Genomic DNA, 16,465 nt, shown 5'->3' with positions numbered 1-16,465 from the left:
CGGTTGCACATTTACTTACACGAACATTTATGAACCATTTAGGTATTTTCCAATTTTTCAATATACACAGTAATAAAAATGTTGTACATAAATATTTGCATTTATTTTTGATTATTATCTTAGGATAGAGTTCTATAGGGGAGAATTAATGCCAGTACAACTTCCACAATCCCCAAGGTATTCTAAAGTATGTTTTTAAGTAGTATTTTATTTATTTTATTTTTTAAAGGACATATATTTCATTAAGTTCTGTGTGGATGAAAAACAAAGAAAAAAAATATGTAACTGTGACAAAATGTAAGAGTCCTAGCTAACAAACATTTCCCCTCAAAACTCAAGATATTGCCCCATTCTTTTATTGTATGGAGTGAAGCTGGGAAATCTGAAGCCAGACTGATTATCACCTACCTCTGAATGTAACTTGCCTATTTTGCTTGGATGGTTTGAGGGGGTTGGGGACAGGGAGTAGTAGGAAAGAAGAGATAAGGGATTGGGAGGGATGGAAAGAATTTAATTCCTTGGGATGAAAATGTTGCTAGAATACATCTGTAATGGGTTTCTTTTCCTTGAATGAAGAGGTATTTATCCAAATATTTGCTAAGTGACAGGCAGGAGAACTGTGCAGTATCTAGCAAGGATTTTTCTTGAGTGGCCCTACTTACTTGAGGTGTGATCACCTACCCTTACCTGATTTTTACTGAAACTAAATTTTCATCTTTTAACTCGATTTCATAGGTACTTTAGTGTGAAAAGCTGGGAAAACATAAGACAATAGTTGTTAGACAGACATAATGTCATTGCTAACATTTAAATTAGATTTTTTTTTTGTAAAAAAAAAATTTTTGTAAAAATAATTCATTCTCATTGTAAAGAATTCAAACAATACATAAAAGTACAAGTTAAAAAAAATCATCCAAATCCCACCAACTGGAAATAACCATTAAGATTGAACATACTTCTGATTTTTTTTCTTTGTGTCGATAGCCTACTGATATTATATGCCGAAAAATGTGATAGTGTATAAATACAATAAATGTTTTCTTTTCCTTAAATTTAACTAAAGTGAAATTAAAGGAATTGCTGTATTTCAAACATTTTCTTTACTCTAAGATATGTCCTTTCTTAAAAGCTCTGAAGATAGGGAAATGCATTATAAAAACACTCACAGGTTAAGGTCATTTGTATAACTGTTTTGATATTAGACGGTTCAGACTGGATCTCAGCTATGAAAGATCAGGATACAAACACTGCTTCTTCCTGATTTTTATTAGCTATATTATTTTTCACATTTCCATCTTCTAAAACATTTACAATGCATATTATAATTATAATTTGCATAAAGGTTTAGCATTGGTTATGTTTAAATACACGTAAAGCTCAACATCAGTCTTTTTACTATATGTTGGTTTCTCTATTTGTTGGGTTATTTTCCTCAGTACTTAACTGGATGAGTTTCATCAGGAAGTAGTTTTTTAAATTAGTGCTATATTGCTTGGCTTCATGGAAGACAGGCGTGAACAGAAAGACATTTCATGGTTAGAATGTCTGCCAATATTGTCTTTGTACTTGAAATTTGTTTATCTGTTTACCTTTATTATGTTTTCTGTTTCACTAACTGCTTTTTGCCATTTTGTTCATTCTACTAATTTGAGGATTTAATTTGCTCTTTCTAACTTGAGATCATTAATTTAAGCAGTTCTTTTCTCACATAAACATTTAAAGTACACATTTCCCAGGACCTGGGTTGAATCCCCACACAGACTTCTCAGAAGTCTTCTCTGAGCAGTTCCTTCCTCTCTAGTACCCTGCCCCACAAATTCCAATCATGTTAGCAGCCCAGAACTCCAATGTCGGCCTCCTTAGCTTGGTGAGACTGCAACTCCATTTGGACTCTACCCTGTGCTACAACATGAACATGTTCTGTGGCAGAAAGCTGGGGAATCTGTGGGTCTCACCTCATGTTTTTTCATTCTCTCAAGGATGACATTCTGGAATGACTGTTGTTCGGTGCCTAGAAACAATAGGTTCACACATTCTGATCAGTTTTATACCAGTTGGGCATCCCTAGTCTAAGAATCTAAAATCCAAAATACTCCATAATCTGAAACTGTTTGAGCATCAGCATGATGCTCAAAGGGAACGTTCATTGGAGCTTTTCAGATTTCAGATTTTCGAATTAGAGATGCTCAACTTTTATGTATTCTGCAAATACTCCAAAATCTGAAAAAGTCTAAACTCTCAAACACTCTGGTCCCAACCATCTCAGATAAGGGATACTCAACCTGTAGTTGTTTCCTGTAGTACCAAACCTAAGGTCTAAAGTTGAACTTTAGGCCAAAAGTTTGTATCTCTGCATTTTTGTGTGTGTGTGTGTGACTTCTGGAGAATATACTTGTTTTCAAGTCTGTTTCATCAAACTCTTTGATGACAGGTCCAGTAGAGCCAAATATACCTCTAGAGAACTTCCAGTCAGTCCTCCTGGCTTATATCCTGTATTCCGGTATAATTTTGCAGACTTTATCCACAATTTTCTGAAGCTCTTATTTTTACTTCTCAGGTGTCTCAGAAGCACTTACCAACCCAGTTACCAGCCAGCTTATTTCATTACACTTATCAAGAAACTTCTGCTCAAGCCTTGAAGCAAATCAACTTCCACTGTGGCCTTCAAACTGAATGAGTTTGAATGAGTTCCCAGAAGATACAACCTTTGAACTATTTGAATGAGTTCCCAGAAGACACACTCTCTTTTTCTTTTTTTCAACTGTTGTATTCTTCAATCCTTGCCCCTGACACTTACTTTCTTCCTTGCTTCAAAATTCTTTGTCGTTGGAGAGTGCAAACTAGTTCTTTTTCTATGCTTTTGTCCACAGCAGAAACAATGTTAATGATAGCCAAGAGATTTCTTCAATCTGAAGCAAACTAGTGTCAGAGGTATGTCTAAGCAGGTTATTAACCTGGGTCTTTTGTTCTCTCTTCTTATAAACCTGAATAAGGACCTCAAATCTGGCTGGTTGAGTAAAATATAAAAAGCTTTATTTGTTTGGTAGAAATAGTGAAGTTATACCTGATCACAACAATCATGTCTCCTCCAATGCACATTTCAATATCAAGGAAAGATGTATGATGTGCAAGAGAAGCAAATCTCCAGGCAAGGGGACTGCTTGGACCATTATACCATAAATGACAGTTTCATCGTGGTTGATGTGTTTTAGTCCTTTTGCAACTGGAGATATCCTCATAAGGTTTCTCAATTGTGGAAATTGCCATTGCTTCTTTGAAATTAGACAGATGTTTTGCAATTTTTCTTTAGTTTTTCTACCCACTGTGTCCACATCTTACTTTTCTAAAGAAGGTTTCTTAAAAGAAAGAAAAACAGAACTATAACTTCTACTTTTTATAAGGTTACATTTATAGTAAAAACATAGCTTAACAATAGTAAAATATAAAAGGACTTGTTATCACAGTATGACGAATTTGCCAAAAAAAAAAAGTAAATTGATTTTTGTTTATACTTAGGTTCAGCAAAGGACTAAAATGACAATATCACTTTTCTCACCACATGCAGAGATCCAATGCTACAATTTTCAAAGGGATAATATTAACCTGCATGCACATTAAATCGGAAGAGCAAAGGGACTAAAAATCAACTTGCAGATAAGGCAAGGAATCCAAGAGGAAAAGTGGGACCAAGGAGCAGAAACTCTCATCACTTATCACAGATTATCTTAATAGCAATTAGAACTAATAATATCAATGACTATCTCCAAAGGTAGAATCCATGAGTTCTGAAACACAATTTATCTTGCAAAACATTGCATTTATGCATGTGTCTAGCACTTAATGTGTGCTCAGTAAACATTGCAATAAATAAATAACTAATTGAACAAAAACTGTCATGGAATTTTATTCCTATAGAAAGAAGCTGAATTTCTTCATAAATAAAATTAAATAAAAAGAGGGCAAATTAAATATAGTCCTGTTAATCAAAAAGGTGATTTTTAGGAATGGCCATAGAACAGATATCCATTACCTGAAATGGAGGGAAATCTTCACAGAGTTATCATTACTTGTCTGGTAAAGATTTGCCTATAACAAGTTCTTTTCATTTTTCACCTCCTAGAGTTTTTGTCTCAAATTTTTTTCTGATCCTATTCGCTTTGCAAAAATTCATAAAACTTAACGTCTAATTTAACATTATAATTAAGTCCTTTGCAAAACCTCAGAGAATTTTCTACAGAATAAAAAGTATTACATAAACCTGACATAATAAGTGTTACAGGAAGAACTGTGTCCCTCTCCCCCCTAAATTCATATATAGAAGCCCTATACTTCAGTTCATCAGAGTGCAACTATATTTAGAGATAGAATTTTTAAAGAAGTGATTAAGTTATAATGAGGCCTTTAGGTTGGGACTTAATCCAATCTTACTGGTGTCCTTAGAAGAAAAAATTTGGTTACACAGACAAACACCAGAGGCATGAGCACACAAAGCCTATGTGAGGATACAGTGAGAAGCAGCTGTCTATAAGCCAAGGAGAGAGGACTTAGAAGAAATCAAACCTGCTGACACCAGGTTTGTAATGACAGCTCTAACAAACTAATAAAATAAGTAAAGACAGAACATAAATTGTCACATTTATAGCTCTGCTCACACAAGAGTTGACAAAGGTTTTATTTCAGTAATGTAACTTTAATTTGGACTAATTTTCTTTATGTGAGGAAGCAAGCTATTTTTAAAAAGATCCTTCTAATCCTTCTAATGTAATGTAATCCTTCACATCCTTCCAATGTAAGATGGTTCTATAGACAGATAAGTGCACACACAGTAATTATGGGAATATGAAACAGATTTTCAAGCATATTTTATTTAAAAATTTGACAGAAAATACATTCAGAAATAATATTAAAATTTGAATACATAATATGCCAATACTCTTCAGATTTTAGTCATCCTGAAAAAGAAAAAACAGAATTCATTAGAGAAACTCAGACTTGTATAATTGTTTTAAAGTATCTTCACATGAAATTTAGTTCTTGACCAATTGAGGGTAAGTAATAATTTTCTTTTGAAGTAGGAAATATTAAAGTTACCTGTAAAAATGGTATCACTGCATACTTGACTCAGCTTCATTTCAAGATGAATTTCTATTCTTTCAACAGTCATATTGTAGACTGAATATAAAGGTGAACTTCTATAGATCCAATACCATATTTTGGGTTGAATATTGGAGAATATAAAGCAGAAATACTACTGCTATTTTGAATTTTATAATGAATTAAATAATTTTATAACTTAAAATATTAAATTAATACACACCTTTTCACTCATATGGCAATACATTTTAAATGGACCTCTTTGAATTTATTTTCCAATTTGTAAATATAAAATAATTGGGAAGACAGCACAAGAAAAAGCAACCACATAAAAAATAAAAAGCAGATGCTTCAGTAGGAAGTATGAAACAGGAGAGAGGGAGACATTATATAGTAAAACAAGAGTCAAGACACCTTGACTTGACTAGATGAGTCTAGAGACTAGATTGACTTGACTAGACAATCTTGACTAGGTCACTACCATGGGGTATTACTTTTGATATGCCACTTAACTTCTCTGAGACTCAATTTCTTTTCTTGAGAAATAAAGGGGTTAGATCTACTTAAAACTTGTGTGATTTAATGATTTAGTGATTTAGAATAAAATGACAAAGAACAGATTTTAGTTATGTTTGAACACTTTAAAAAAGGAATCACTGGGATTCATTTATAAGAAAACTAAGAAAAAAGAACTTCGACTAATGAACAACATTATCTTCATTTAAATTTACTTCAAAAATTACTGTTTTTTGTCAAAAAAAAAAAAAAAAGAAAATTAATCATTACCCAAATAACCATGCTAACACAGAATATGAGAGCTTTAAGGTATAATCTTCCCTAAATTAACAAAATACCATAGGAAAAACATTTAGTATAGGTGTCTTGAACTTTGGAGGTACTCATTAAATGGAGCGATTCTTTCTATTTGTTTTGGCATAGCACTCATTTAAGTCGCTACAATGTTGAATCTTTATTCTTTAATCTCTAGTATTATTTTTCCCTCATAGCTTCATGTAATTAGAAAATTTGGTAATAAATCCTTTTATATAAAATTTAGTAATAAAATGCAACATGGGCCAGGTCACAGACTACAGAATCCAGCTATAAATCTACTTCCAGAATGAAACACACTCAAAATGAAATACAATTAATAATCTTTAGAAAAAGTTAATCATGCAGTTTCAAGTTCACTAAAAAATGCTAGCATCTGGACCATATTTTATTCATGAGGATATCATGAAAAATTTGATTAATACTTTATTAACAAAGATGTACATTTAGTGCTATTTTTATACAAATAAAATAAAAACTTTGCAGAATTTTATACTTTCAAAGTTTTAGAAAATATGAGCAAATAAAAACTGATAATCTTATTTTCTACATGATTTTTGAAAATTGCTAGTAGTAGAGAAAAAGTTATTGATTTTGAAAATGCTGGTCATTAAGATTTTACTAACAAAATTTATCATAAAATATAAACAGGCAAAACAAATCATAATACGTGTATTACATGCTGTAGTTTTCCTTGTGGATGCTGCAATTGTCAGGATCATTTCACCTGATTTAGCTGTCAGTCAGGAAACAAACTATAAAAAGAGTCTTTGGGTAGATATGCTAGCATACCCCACAGTTTGCCCTAGTTATCTTTTACTTGAGCCTGGTCTTTGAGGAAGGCAGACTTCCAGGCACTGTGTATTATGCTTGGGTGATGAGTGCCAAAATGGCATCATGATCTGGTACTAGGACAGAACTTAATATGAGCCATGTTTTTTCCAGGTTACCATGTAGCTAGAACAGGGCCATAACTAGATTATCTTGCTATAAAACACATAAGGATTTGTTTTTGAATCCTTACAGCCTTCAGTAAATTGTATTAAGAGGTAATACAGCACAGAGTTTAAGAGGATAAGCAGTGGAGTTGGGCTACCTGACTGCAAATCCTGCATTATAATTTGCTAGCTATGCAACCAATATGTGTTACTTATATTCAATTTTCTCATCTGTAAAACAGGGGAATAATATTAACCAGTTCACTAAGATTACTGAGTGGATTAAATGTGAAAAATTATTTATAAAGGGTTGGCACAATACGAGAAAAATTATAATGGCTAAGTACATTTCAAAAAATTATCATTATCACCTCAGCTATACCGCTGGGCAGTTAAAAAAAAAGCTGATTTTTCATGCTTGGGTTAATCTGTTTAAGTGTAAATGGCATCCTGAACTGCCCCCAACAACACACGTGCACACACCCACTCTTTCACCAGCAGTAGTTACTCTTAAAGAAGAGGTGATACTTAGGAATAAACTTTAGAGCCAAGCCATTCAGTCAGGCTTTCACACAAGGTGTTTCTTTTTTGAGTGTCAACCTTGGAGGTTAGAAGCTTAATTCTTATGCTTTACTTTATGAGGCCACTGCATAACTACCTAATACTGAAGTTATAAATGTCTACAGATTGAGATAGAGAGATATGAAAATTTTATTAGGTTCAGGATACTTCATAGCAAGAATGGGATTGGATGATGGGCAGTGTATGGAGTTCAGAACGTTCAGGAAGTCTTGGTACTTTTGACACCACAGCTTCACACAGAAAACACCAGTCATGAAGAGAGGTCCTCAGGAGATCTATAATTTTATTCCATTTTATTGACACTCTATGTGTTTGTCAACAGCATATTTTATACTAATTATTAAAAACTAGATACTAATGTAGGGAGATAAACCAATGCGTCATTTTTTCAACTGCAGAAACTTTACAGTCTAAAATAGAACTGTTTTCCTTAGAAAGAAGAAAAATTTGAGATGTTAGCTTTCCTTCTATATACCCAAATCTTGGGATTAAAAAAATATACTTAAAGATTGCAACCGAAAACAAACAAAATTACATATAAAGTTGAGGATATAAAAAGCTGGGTTCTTGAAAGTTAAAAATAATTACGCATAACTATGTACTAACATAAATTTGAAAAGTTGAATAAGTTAACATGTCCACCCAAAATATACAAAAATACAGAAACAAGCTTGAGAAAAAAACAAACAACCCCCCCCAAAACTCAGCAATAACATAAAAAAAAAGCAAGAATGTTGTCATAGAACTATCCTTCCAATGATGTTCCCAGCCCTAATAAATTTGTTAGTAAAGTCTTTCAAACAGTCAAACTCAAATATTCTATGTTACATATTCTATTTAAAACACAGAAAAAAATGGGAAGCTAGTCAATATATATAATAAAGCAAATATAATCCAAGACTAAAAATCAGAGAAATTATTTAAAAATGTAATTATGTACAAAGTCCTTTTCATGCTAGTTAAAACTCCTAGGTAATTTCATTCTAAAAGTTGTTTAGCAAAATATATGTACAAAAATTCATTCTAACTTTGTATAGTATGTGACAGTAAAAGAAACTCTAATGTACTATTAAGATAAAATATACTATAAAGGAAATTGGTTGAAAAGTATTATACTATAGTGCTAGTACATGATTAAAGTGATTTAACTATTACCAAAGATTCACTAAAAAACCACAAATACAAAGAGGTAAATAATTGATTCTCCGTAAATGAAGAGCCCTTTTTGCACAAGAATAAACCATCTTATTTAAAAATGACCAGAAGGGCTAAGAGGCAGCAACCATTAATATGACTAAACAGGGTTCAATTTACAAAATGCAGACAACATGGACAAAGAATTTTTGAAAATTTAACCATTTCAAAGAATTAACCAATTTTCAAAAAATTTTTGAAAATTTAACCATTAAACATTATCTGGGCTGGCCAGTTAGCTCAGTTGGTTAGAATGTGGTATTATAACACCAAGGTCAGGGGTTCAGATTCCCATACTGGCCAGCTGCCAAAAAAACAAAACAAAACAAAACAAAACACACTCACAAAGAAAACAATATCGGTTGAGAAAATGTAAAGCTATTCCAGGTGCCTAGAAATTAACCTAATTGAAATAAATTCAAGGAATATGTGGCAGGGGTTTTGGGGGAAAATAAATAATATAATAACAGTATAATAAAATCTTTGGATTTAAATCAAAGACCAAATTTTTTTTTTCTACATTTTTTTCAAGCCTTTAAACATCTTTGGAGAACATTCAAACTTTTGTGACCCCAAAACCCTAATTTGATTATGTCCCCAAAGTTTGATTATATATTTTGTTCCTCAATTTTAAACCTTGGACTGAGTAGTCATCTCCAAGTATATCCACAAAAACAATCAGAAGAAGTAATATAAATATTTTTACTGTGGCAGCAGTGGGGGGTGAGGGAGGTATGTCCTAGAAAATTCCCCTTTAACCCAAGGGGTTACAGACAAAAAAGTCAATCTTTTAAAAACGATTTCCTTGAAATTTGGGGTCTTGAAAATAAGAGGGAGATGAAATACAGGTAGAAAAAATACAAATATAACTATTAAGAAAAAAATTACTTCAACACTTAACGAGAGTATAAAATTATACTATTTATGGCATAAATTGAACCCTGCTTTATTTTAAAATAAAGCAAAAATGAAAATTAAGAGAACAGTTCATACTGTAAGTCAGAGAAAGACCTGCCACCCCAATTTAACTGATTTTTAATAATTATCATCCCAATGAGTTTAGAAGAGACAGAGCCCAAGAGATTATTGTTTAGCATAGGAATAACAAATTAATATATACAAAATGCAATGCACTGGATAATTTTCTGGTGTTGGTTAGCATTGCATATAGCAAGGATTAGAAACAAAATAGAAATTTCTATTTCCTACCTATATCACTGGCTACCATCTTGGAAAACTTTCTGCTTTTGGTCTTCACTGAAAATAATATTTTGATATAAAATGTCAAAATCTATTCAAAGTAAACTAATGAATTAAATATAAGTAAAATTAAATACTTTAAAGTAAAGATACTATACCCTTTTCTATAAAATTATTCATTTTTTGTTCATCATCTGAATTGTGTGGTGATGAAGAACCTACACAAATGAAGACAATGGAAGGAACAGTCATATAGTTAGTCACAAACACTGAGTAACCACAAGAAAAAAGTACAAATGAAAATTTGGTAACCTCTAAAACAAGTTTTCACATTACTGACCACAAGGAGAGGCCATGTATATAGTTAATAACTATTCTTACAATATTACAGTATAGCAATCAGTAGTGTGATATCTTTCATAGAGTAAATATTAACTTTATAATAATTTTTCCTTAAGTAAGAACAATCTGGCAAAATCTTGGTATATATGTTAGAGAACATATAAAGAAAAATATATGTGGCAGTCAACTGTTCATTAAAGAAAATTTAGGAATTATTGATATTGGTTAACTGAACAAAGTTTCTCTAGAAGAACCAAGATCCTGTACTAGTACATTGCTAGTAAAACTTTTATTTTAAGTTAGCCTGATTAAAACAATATATACCCATTCGACTATATACGACAGGGATCTTTAAAATATACCATAGGGATCTTTAAAATAGTAGAAATAATACTTATATTTTAGATAGATTCAAATTTTTATTTAATTTACTAAGGTAAAAGATATTTAATTTTATTTTGGCTGTGACTCCCAATGTTATCCTATAATCTTATCTAACATTTTTATAATGAAGATTTTGTCCTTTTTCCTTAAAAAAAAGTTTCTAATTTCTCATAGTATTTATTTAATTTATAACACAAACTTTTTTTTTTAACAAATGCAATCCTAAGTAGTATTCTGGCTGATCACTTTTAGAGATCTACTCATTGTAGGCATATCTCAAATGATATGAAGGGTCTTCAAAAAGCTCACGGAAAGATTTGTATTATCTCTTTTTTTTGGTGGCTGGCTGGACCTCAGTGTTATCAGTACCATGCTCTAACCAACAGAGCTTAGTTAGTGTTATCAAACCTTGGACCTTAGTGTTATCAGTACCATGCTTTAAGCAACAGAGCTAACTGTTGAGTCCTTGTATTACCTTTTAATTCTATTTTTTCATGAACTTTTGGAGGTACCCTCATATCTCATCCATTAATTTTTCACAATCTCCCAAGATGTAAATCACTTCCCTTTCTTGTAAATCATATTAGACTTTATTGTCTTTCATATGATATTAGTCACTTAATTCCTTATTTTTTAAAATTTACACACATATGACCTTCCTCACTGAAATGAATGCCTAAAAAGCAGGGCATGCATCTTGACTCATTTTTGCATCTCTTTTGTGATCAGTGGAGTATGCTACATGTAGGAGTCATTAAGTAACTAAATATTTGCTGAATAAAGAAAGCTTTTCTGCTAGAAGAAATACCTAGAAGAAAACTGGAAGTAAATAAAAGGGCTTCCTTTTGGTGCTTTAAAAAATAAATCACAGAGAAAGTACTGAATCTTAAAAAATTAGGTCAAAATTTGACACCCCAAACATCTGCCCCCCAACAACCAAAATAGTACTTCTTTTTTTAGCCATGTGGCAAAGATCCTTGAAATCTCTTCTCTGCCCAAGAAAAACCTGCCAACACTGGCAGGATTGAATTACTTCTATGGTGGTCTTAAATGATTACGCACTGAAAATCCATGCTATTTTTGCTAAAGAGCATATAAGAGCCCCATAAATCCCATATTAAAAAAGTATCACACACGTAAAACTGAGCTTGGTAACATTTCCAGAAATAAGTATAGTTATTTTTCATATAAATATAATTCAGATTTAAAGAATATAATAGTTGTGATATGTTACATGTATTTTAAAATATCACTGTCATCTCTGACACTAAAGAGCCACATGTATGTATAAAAATAAATTATTAATACTAATTTTATTTGACATATTTTCTATCAGAACAATAGCAGGGCAACATATCTATACCTAATAATAAAATTATAGAAATGCTTGATAATTTTCAAAATGAAGGAAGGCAACATAGGCTTTAAATGTAAATTTAAAAGGCAGATTTATTTTTATCCTAAAATTGCCTACTATTGTTTGTCATGAATTATGTGGTTACTCATGGAAAAGTTCTAAAATGGTTTTCATCATATTTTGCTTGAATACATTTATCAAATCAAACTGTACTACAATTAAATAAACATAGACAACATCTATAGCTGCTTGTTTTTCTAAGATGCAAAGCAACCACAGGTGACACCATTTATATCATAGCATATGTGGCCCTGGGTTTTCTTCACTTTGAAATAACCTAACAAATGTTTTTTTCTTTTAATCACTTTAATATGATATATATATATATATATATATATATATATATATCAGATATATATATACATACATATACACACACACATACAGATGCAGTACTAAAAAAATTCCAACATTACTGAAGTGCTCAGTGAAGCAATCTGAGTTCTTTGAAATAAAGATCAACGAGAGATCATAACCTTCATTTGTTCAGGATGTGTATGTTCAGCAAGCAGAATTAACTTTCTATTTCAGAGACACCATGGATTTATTTAAAAATAAATGGAAAGAGTAAATTATACTCATTACTTGGATTTTCTCACAATAATTTCTGAAGAGAGCTTTGGTACTTATTAGTTAAATAGTTAAGATCACAAATCTTGACTGTGAGATTTAAAACCTTTGTAAAAAAGTTTCTCTTTATATTAATTAAAGTAGACACACTGGTCTTGATAAAAGGCATACAGCTACTTCTTCTCTTAGTATATATGAGGAACTCAATTTAACTCCCAACCTATTTTTATACATTTCTTCTTTTCCCATAAATACTTTTTCATATTAACTATATTGGTTTAAATAATCTATAACGCATCAATTATTTTATATTTTATTTATATCCTATTTCCCTGTGGAAATCATTTGAGGCTGGTAATTTAATTACTAATTTTCATGTTTTTAATAACATAATCTCATTGTGACTCTTTTGATTCGCCTCAAACTCATCTTATACATTATTCTTTTTAAAAGACTATCCAAATTAGTAGAATTTCCATGTGTTGACAAGAGGAGTGATAATAAATTATTCCTTTCTTTTCTTATTAGTATTCTAATAGGGACAAAGGCAAAAAAGCTAAATATGTAAAAAGTAAGACAATTAGCCTATGATAGCAAAAATTACCATTAACTACTTTAAAATGGACAAGTAGAGAAATATACATATAGCTATAAGAATACAGTGTCAATAGGTTAGCTTTTCAGAATCTCATTTCTAGTCTCTACTATAGTGCTCTTAGCACTTGCGCATGACTTAAACGCTTACCTCCTGTTATCTGAAACATGTTTTAGACACAACTATTGCCCACTAAAGTTTGACTTTTTTTTTTTAAAGAAGTCTCTTTCTTGATATGTAAAAATAGATGTGAATTCTTATATCTTTCAGAGCATAACCAAACACTAAACTGAATAAATTCAGAGTTCTATCTCTAAAGACAAGAATTCATGATGTATCAGTGATTGTTGAGGTCATATGTTTACTTTCAAAATTACTGAGGTGGAAATAATAAAATATCTAGTGTCATATGAATTTCTTCATGTTAAAACTATACTGTTTTTTCACATGGACCAAACAGCAAAAAAAATATAGTGGAAAATGTTAAATTATGTTTGGGTTTCTCTGGCTTGAAGAAAAGAGAATTTGGAGGATTTTTATCTCTATGCACTTATTTATATTTATATACTTAGATTTAAATATACACTTATCTACAATTACCTCTTGTTTGGTTGTTCCAAATTGCTGGATGTACCCAACTTTTGGAAGTTTGGCTTAGGATGAAAAGGAGTATTAATTAATTTGGGCTGAATCTTATTAAAAAACTTCTGATGGTTATTTAATATATTTAAATGTAATATATTATATGTAATATATCCAAATTACCCACTTTGGCTTATATCCCTAACATAATGACAACTGCATTCACGTGTCTTTGGAGAAGGTGAGAAAATCGGAACAGTATTGTATGTAGTTGGAAGAAGAAGAGTAATAATTAAAAAGTATTACAATTCTAAGTTTCAAATTCAGAAGTAACTCTAGCCTATAGAAAAGTTACTCACTAGATATTATTCGTTCAAATTTTATTCCACCAATGTTAACACTTAATATTAGGAACTAATTATGTGCGTGATTCCTATGGCTTTGTATGTCTTATTAGTTTAATGAGTAAATTTAAGTATGAAGTTTAAAGAATAGAAAATGTGTGGAAACACTGTAACTTTAAAGATGATCAACTTGTGCAACTTTAGGAAAATGCAATTGTAAAAAGAAAACATCGCAAAAGCTTTTATAATCTTAGATCTAATAAAATGCTAATTCAAAATGTGAGGGAGTAATGTAAAATACCCTTCTCAATATTTCCCATTCTTACAATTGTTTCTGAAGTAGTAGAACCAGCTATGGAAGGACCAAAACCTGTCTAAGCACAGTGTTATTTATGCTAAGATCAATCTTTCTTGTAGAAAGCTGATAAAAATTCCCAGCCAGAAAGATTTAATAAACATGGTAGTTAAAATTATGAAGTCAACTTTATTAAAGATTAGCAAAGTTACAATCCACTAAAATAAAATAATAAATTCAGGATCTTCTTAATTTTAAGGGGCCTCAAAAGATACTAGAAATAATGTTCCTTTGAAATATTAATATACAAATAGGTCACATTATGGATAATATTGGAGAACTTCTTTAATATAGCTATAAATGTATCAGTCTTACCCTGTTCTCCTAAACAATGCCAGGAATGCCCAGAGCAAAGAAAAGATTATAGATAACTAAAACATTTGATCTACTGGTGAGGAGTAAAATGTATTTTCTCTAATAAAAGTGTTAAGTACAGAATTGTGGAGTATAATATAAAGCAAATATATTCCACAGGGCCTAGTTACCTGTAGTTTCAGGTTTAGCCTAACCTTTTGAAATTACATATAGAAATGTTGACTTTGCAAAAGACAGGAAACTTTCCTCAAGCTAGGGTCTCTGATGTGGATGGAGAGTTGTGGCACAGCAAGGTTGCTGGCTCAAGGACAGACAAGTTACTGATTGCTCTGTAAAGATACTGGGAAACTGCTGTAGGGAAAAACAGTGTTTGCTAAGATCAAACTTTTGTTGGTGGATCGACTTTTGTTGGTGGATCGACAACCTTTTGCAAGTTGCATTATGGAATGTCACTTTGCTTGTTTGACTGATGCTACCAGCCTCTATTGTTAAACTATAACCCCACCTATGTTCTTTTCCTGTAATTTTGTGGTCTGGAGAATAAAAGCAGGGCAAGAACCCCTGTTCGTGGTTAATTTCCAAAAAGAAGGAATGCCTCTCTCTCTTGAGGGTTCTGGGAAATTAACCCCTCTGAGGTTTCTCACTGCTTGGAAGAGATGGGCTTTGAGTAATTCTTTTGCGGCTCCGTCACCCAGGGGAAAAGAGGTGACAAATCCGTGTGAGGCAAAGCAACACAGAATTATATGATTCTTAACAGGTAAAAGCTTTGGATTTTTATCTAGCACCAGATCCACTGCTTCTCACTTTATCAGACTGCAAAGAATACAGTTATGATTTTAAGAATAAATATGTGACACAAAAGTTTTTTGTTAGTGTATTTTAAATGCATAGAAAAGGTACATTGATATATTATGTTTGTTTCTGCAGAATCATAATTATTAATGAAATAAAATAAAATAAAATAAAATAAAAAACAAATTACCAGAAGTTGGAGATTTGCAGCGATCCTCTGGAACTACAGTCCCTTCACTAATATCACAGAGACCTGCTATAAAACAAAAACAAAAATCACAACACAAAATTATATAAGTACAGTTTTGTCTTCTATTTACAGTACACATTTAACTACTATTCATTTAAAAGAACCTAGCAGTTTAACAGACTGCTGTTGCCCATTATGTTTGAGATAGAACATAGGAACATTTTGATATTAAAATACTTCAAACTAATATAGTAGTCATCAGTTAAATAAATAAAAACATAGGTTGGAAACAGAATTTCCAAGAGACAATTTGCTGCTCTTCAAAGACATTAGACATAATGCAAGACTTTGTTTAAAATCAGTAATGTGGGAGCATATGATATATTTCTTATTGAATTTCTCTTGAGGAAGAATAAATACTTATCAATAAGTTTGGTAATTTTTATATCATAGCAACCCTCAACTCAAACCTCAAAGTGGTTTCCCATAAGTATGTCTCAAATACCTCCTTTAAATATTTTTGAATAATTTAAAAATATTTGTATCTCCAAATATGCAATATTTAAAATATTGTACAATACTTATCTTGTATGGCTATACCTCTTAAAAACCACACCATTCCATTTTTTAGAGAATTCTAAAGAAACACTTTCTTTTCACAGATATACATGAATTATATAAAACTGATCTATTTCACTGGATGCCGTAAATTCTTAGCAGAAACCACAGCAATGCATCTT

At 31.4% G+C, this 16,465-nt stretch overlaps 1 protein-coding gene across 4 annotated transcripts in view; it reads right to left on the bottom strand.

Annotated features, from left to right (window-relative positions):
* The window catches only part of STXBP5 (syntaxin binding protein 5), a 184,239-nt gene that overhangs the window by 33,278 nt on the left and 134,496 nt on the right, over window positions 1–16,465 (bottom strand). For 2 of the 4 annotated variants that reach the window (XM_063096374.1, XM_063096377.1), the window contains exons 19-21: window positions 15,726–15,791; window positions 9,998–10,057; window positions 9,849–9,896 (exon numbers count right to left, since the gene is read on the bottom strand). In XM_063096374.1, coding sequence (XP_062952444.1) covers window positions 9,849–9,896; window positions 9,998–10,057; window positions 15,726–15,791 — 174 coding nt within the window. The remainder of the gene's footprint in view (window positions 1–9,848; window positions 9,897–9,997; window positions 10,058–15,725; window positions 15,792–16,465) is intronic. The other 2 variants (XM_063096375.1, XM_063096376.1) reach the window with 2 other exon arrangements.

The sequence above is a fragment of the Cynocephalus volans genome, chromosome 5 (genome assembly GCF_027409185.1).
Source record: "Cynocephalus volans isolate mCynVol1 chromosome 5, mCynVol1.pri, whole genome shotgun sequence".
NCBI classification, from domain to species: Eukaryota; Metazoa; Chordata; class Mammalia; order Dermoptera; family Cynocephalidae; genus Cynocephalus; species Cynocephalus volans.
Note: the sequence above shows the minus strand (reverse complement) of the source record. Positions and strands in the feature narration are given on the sequence as shown.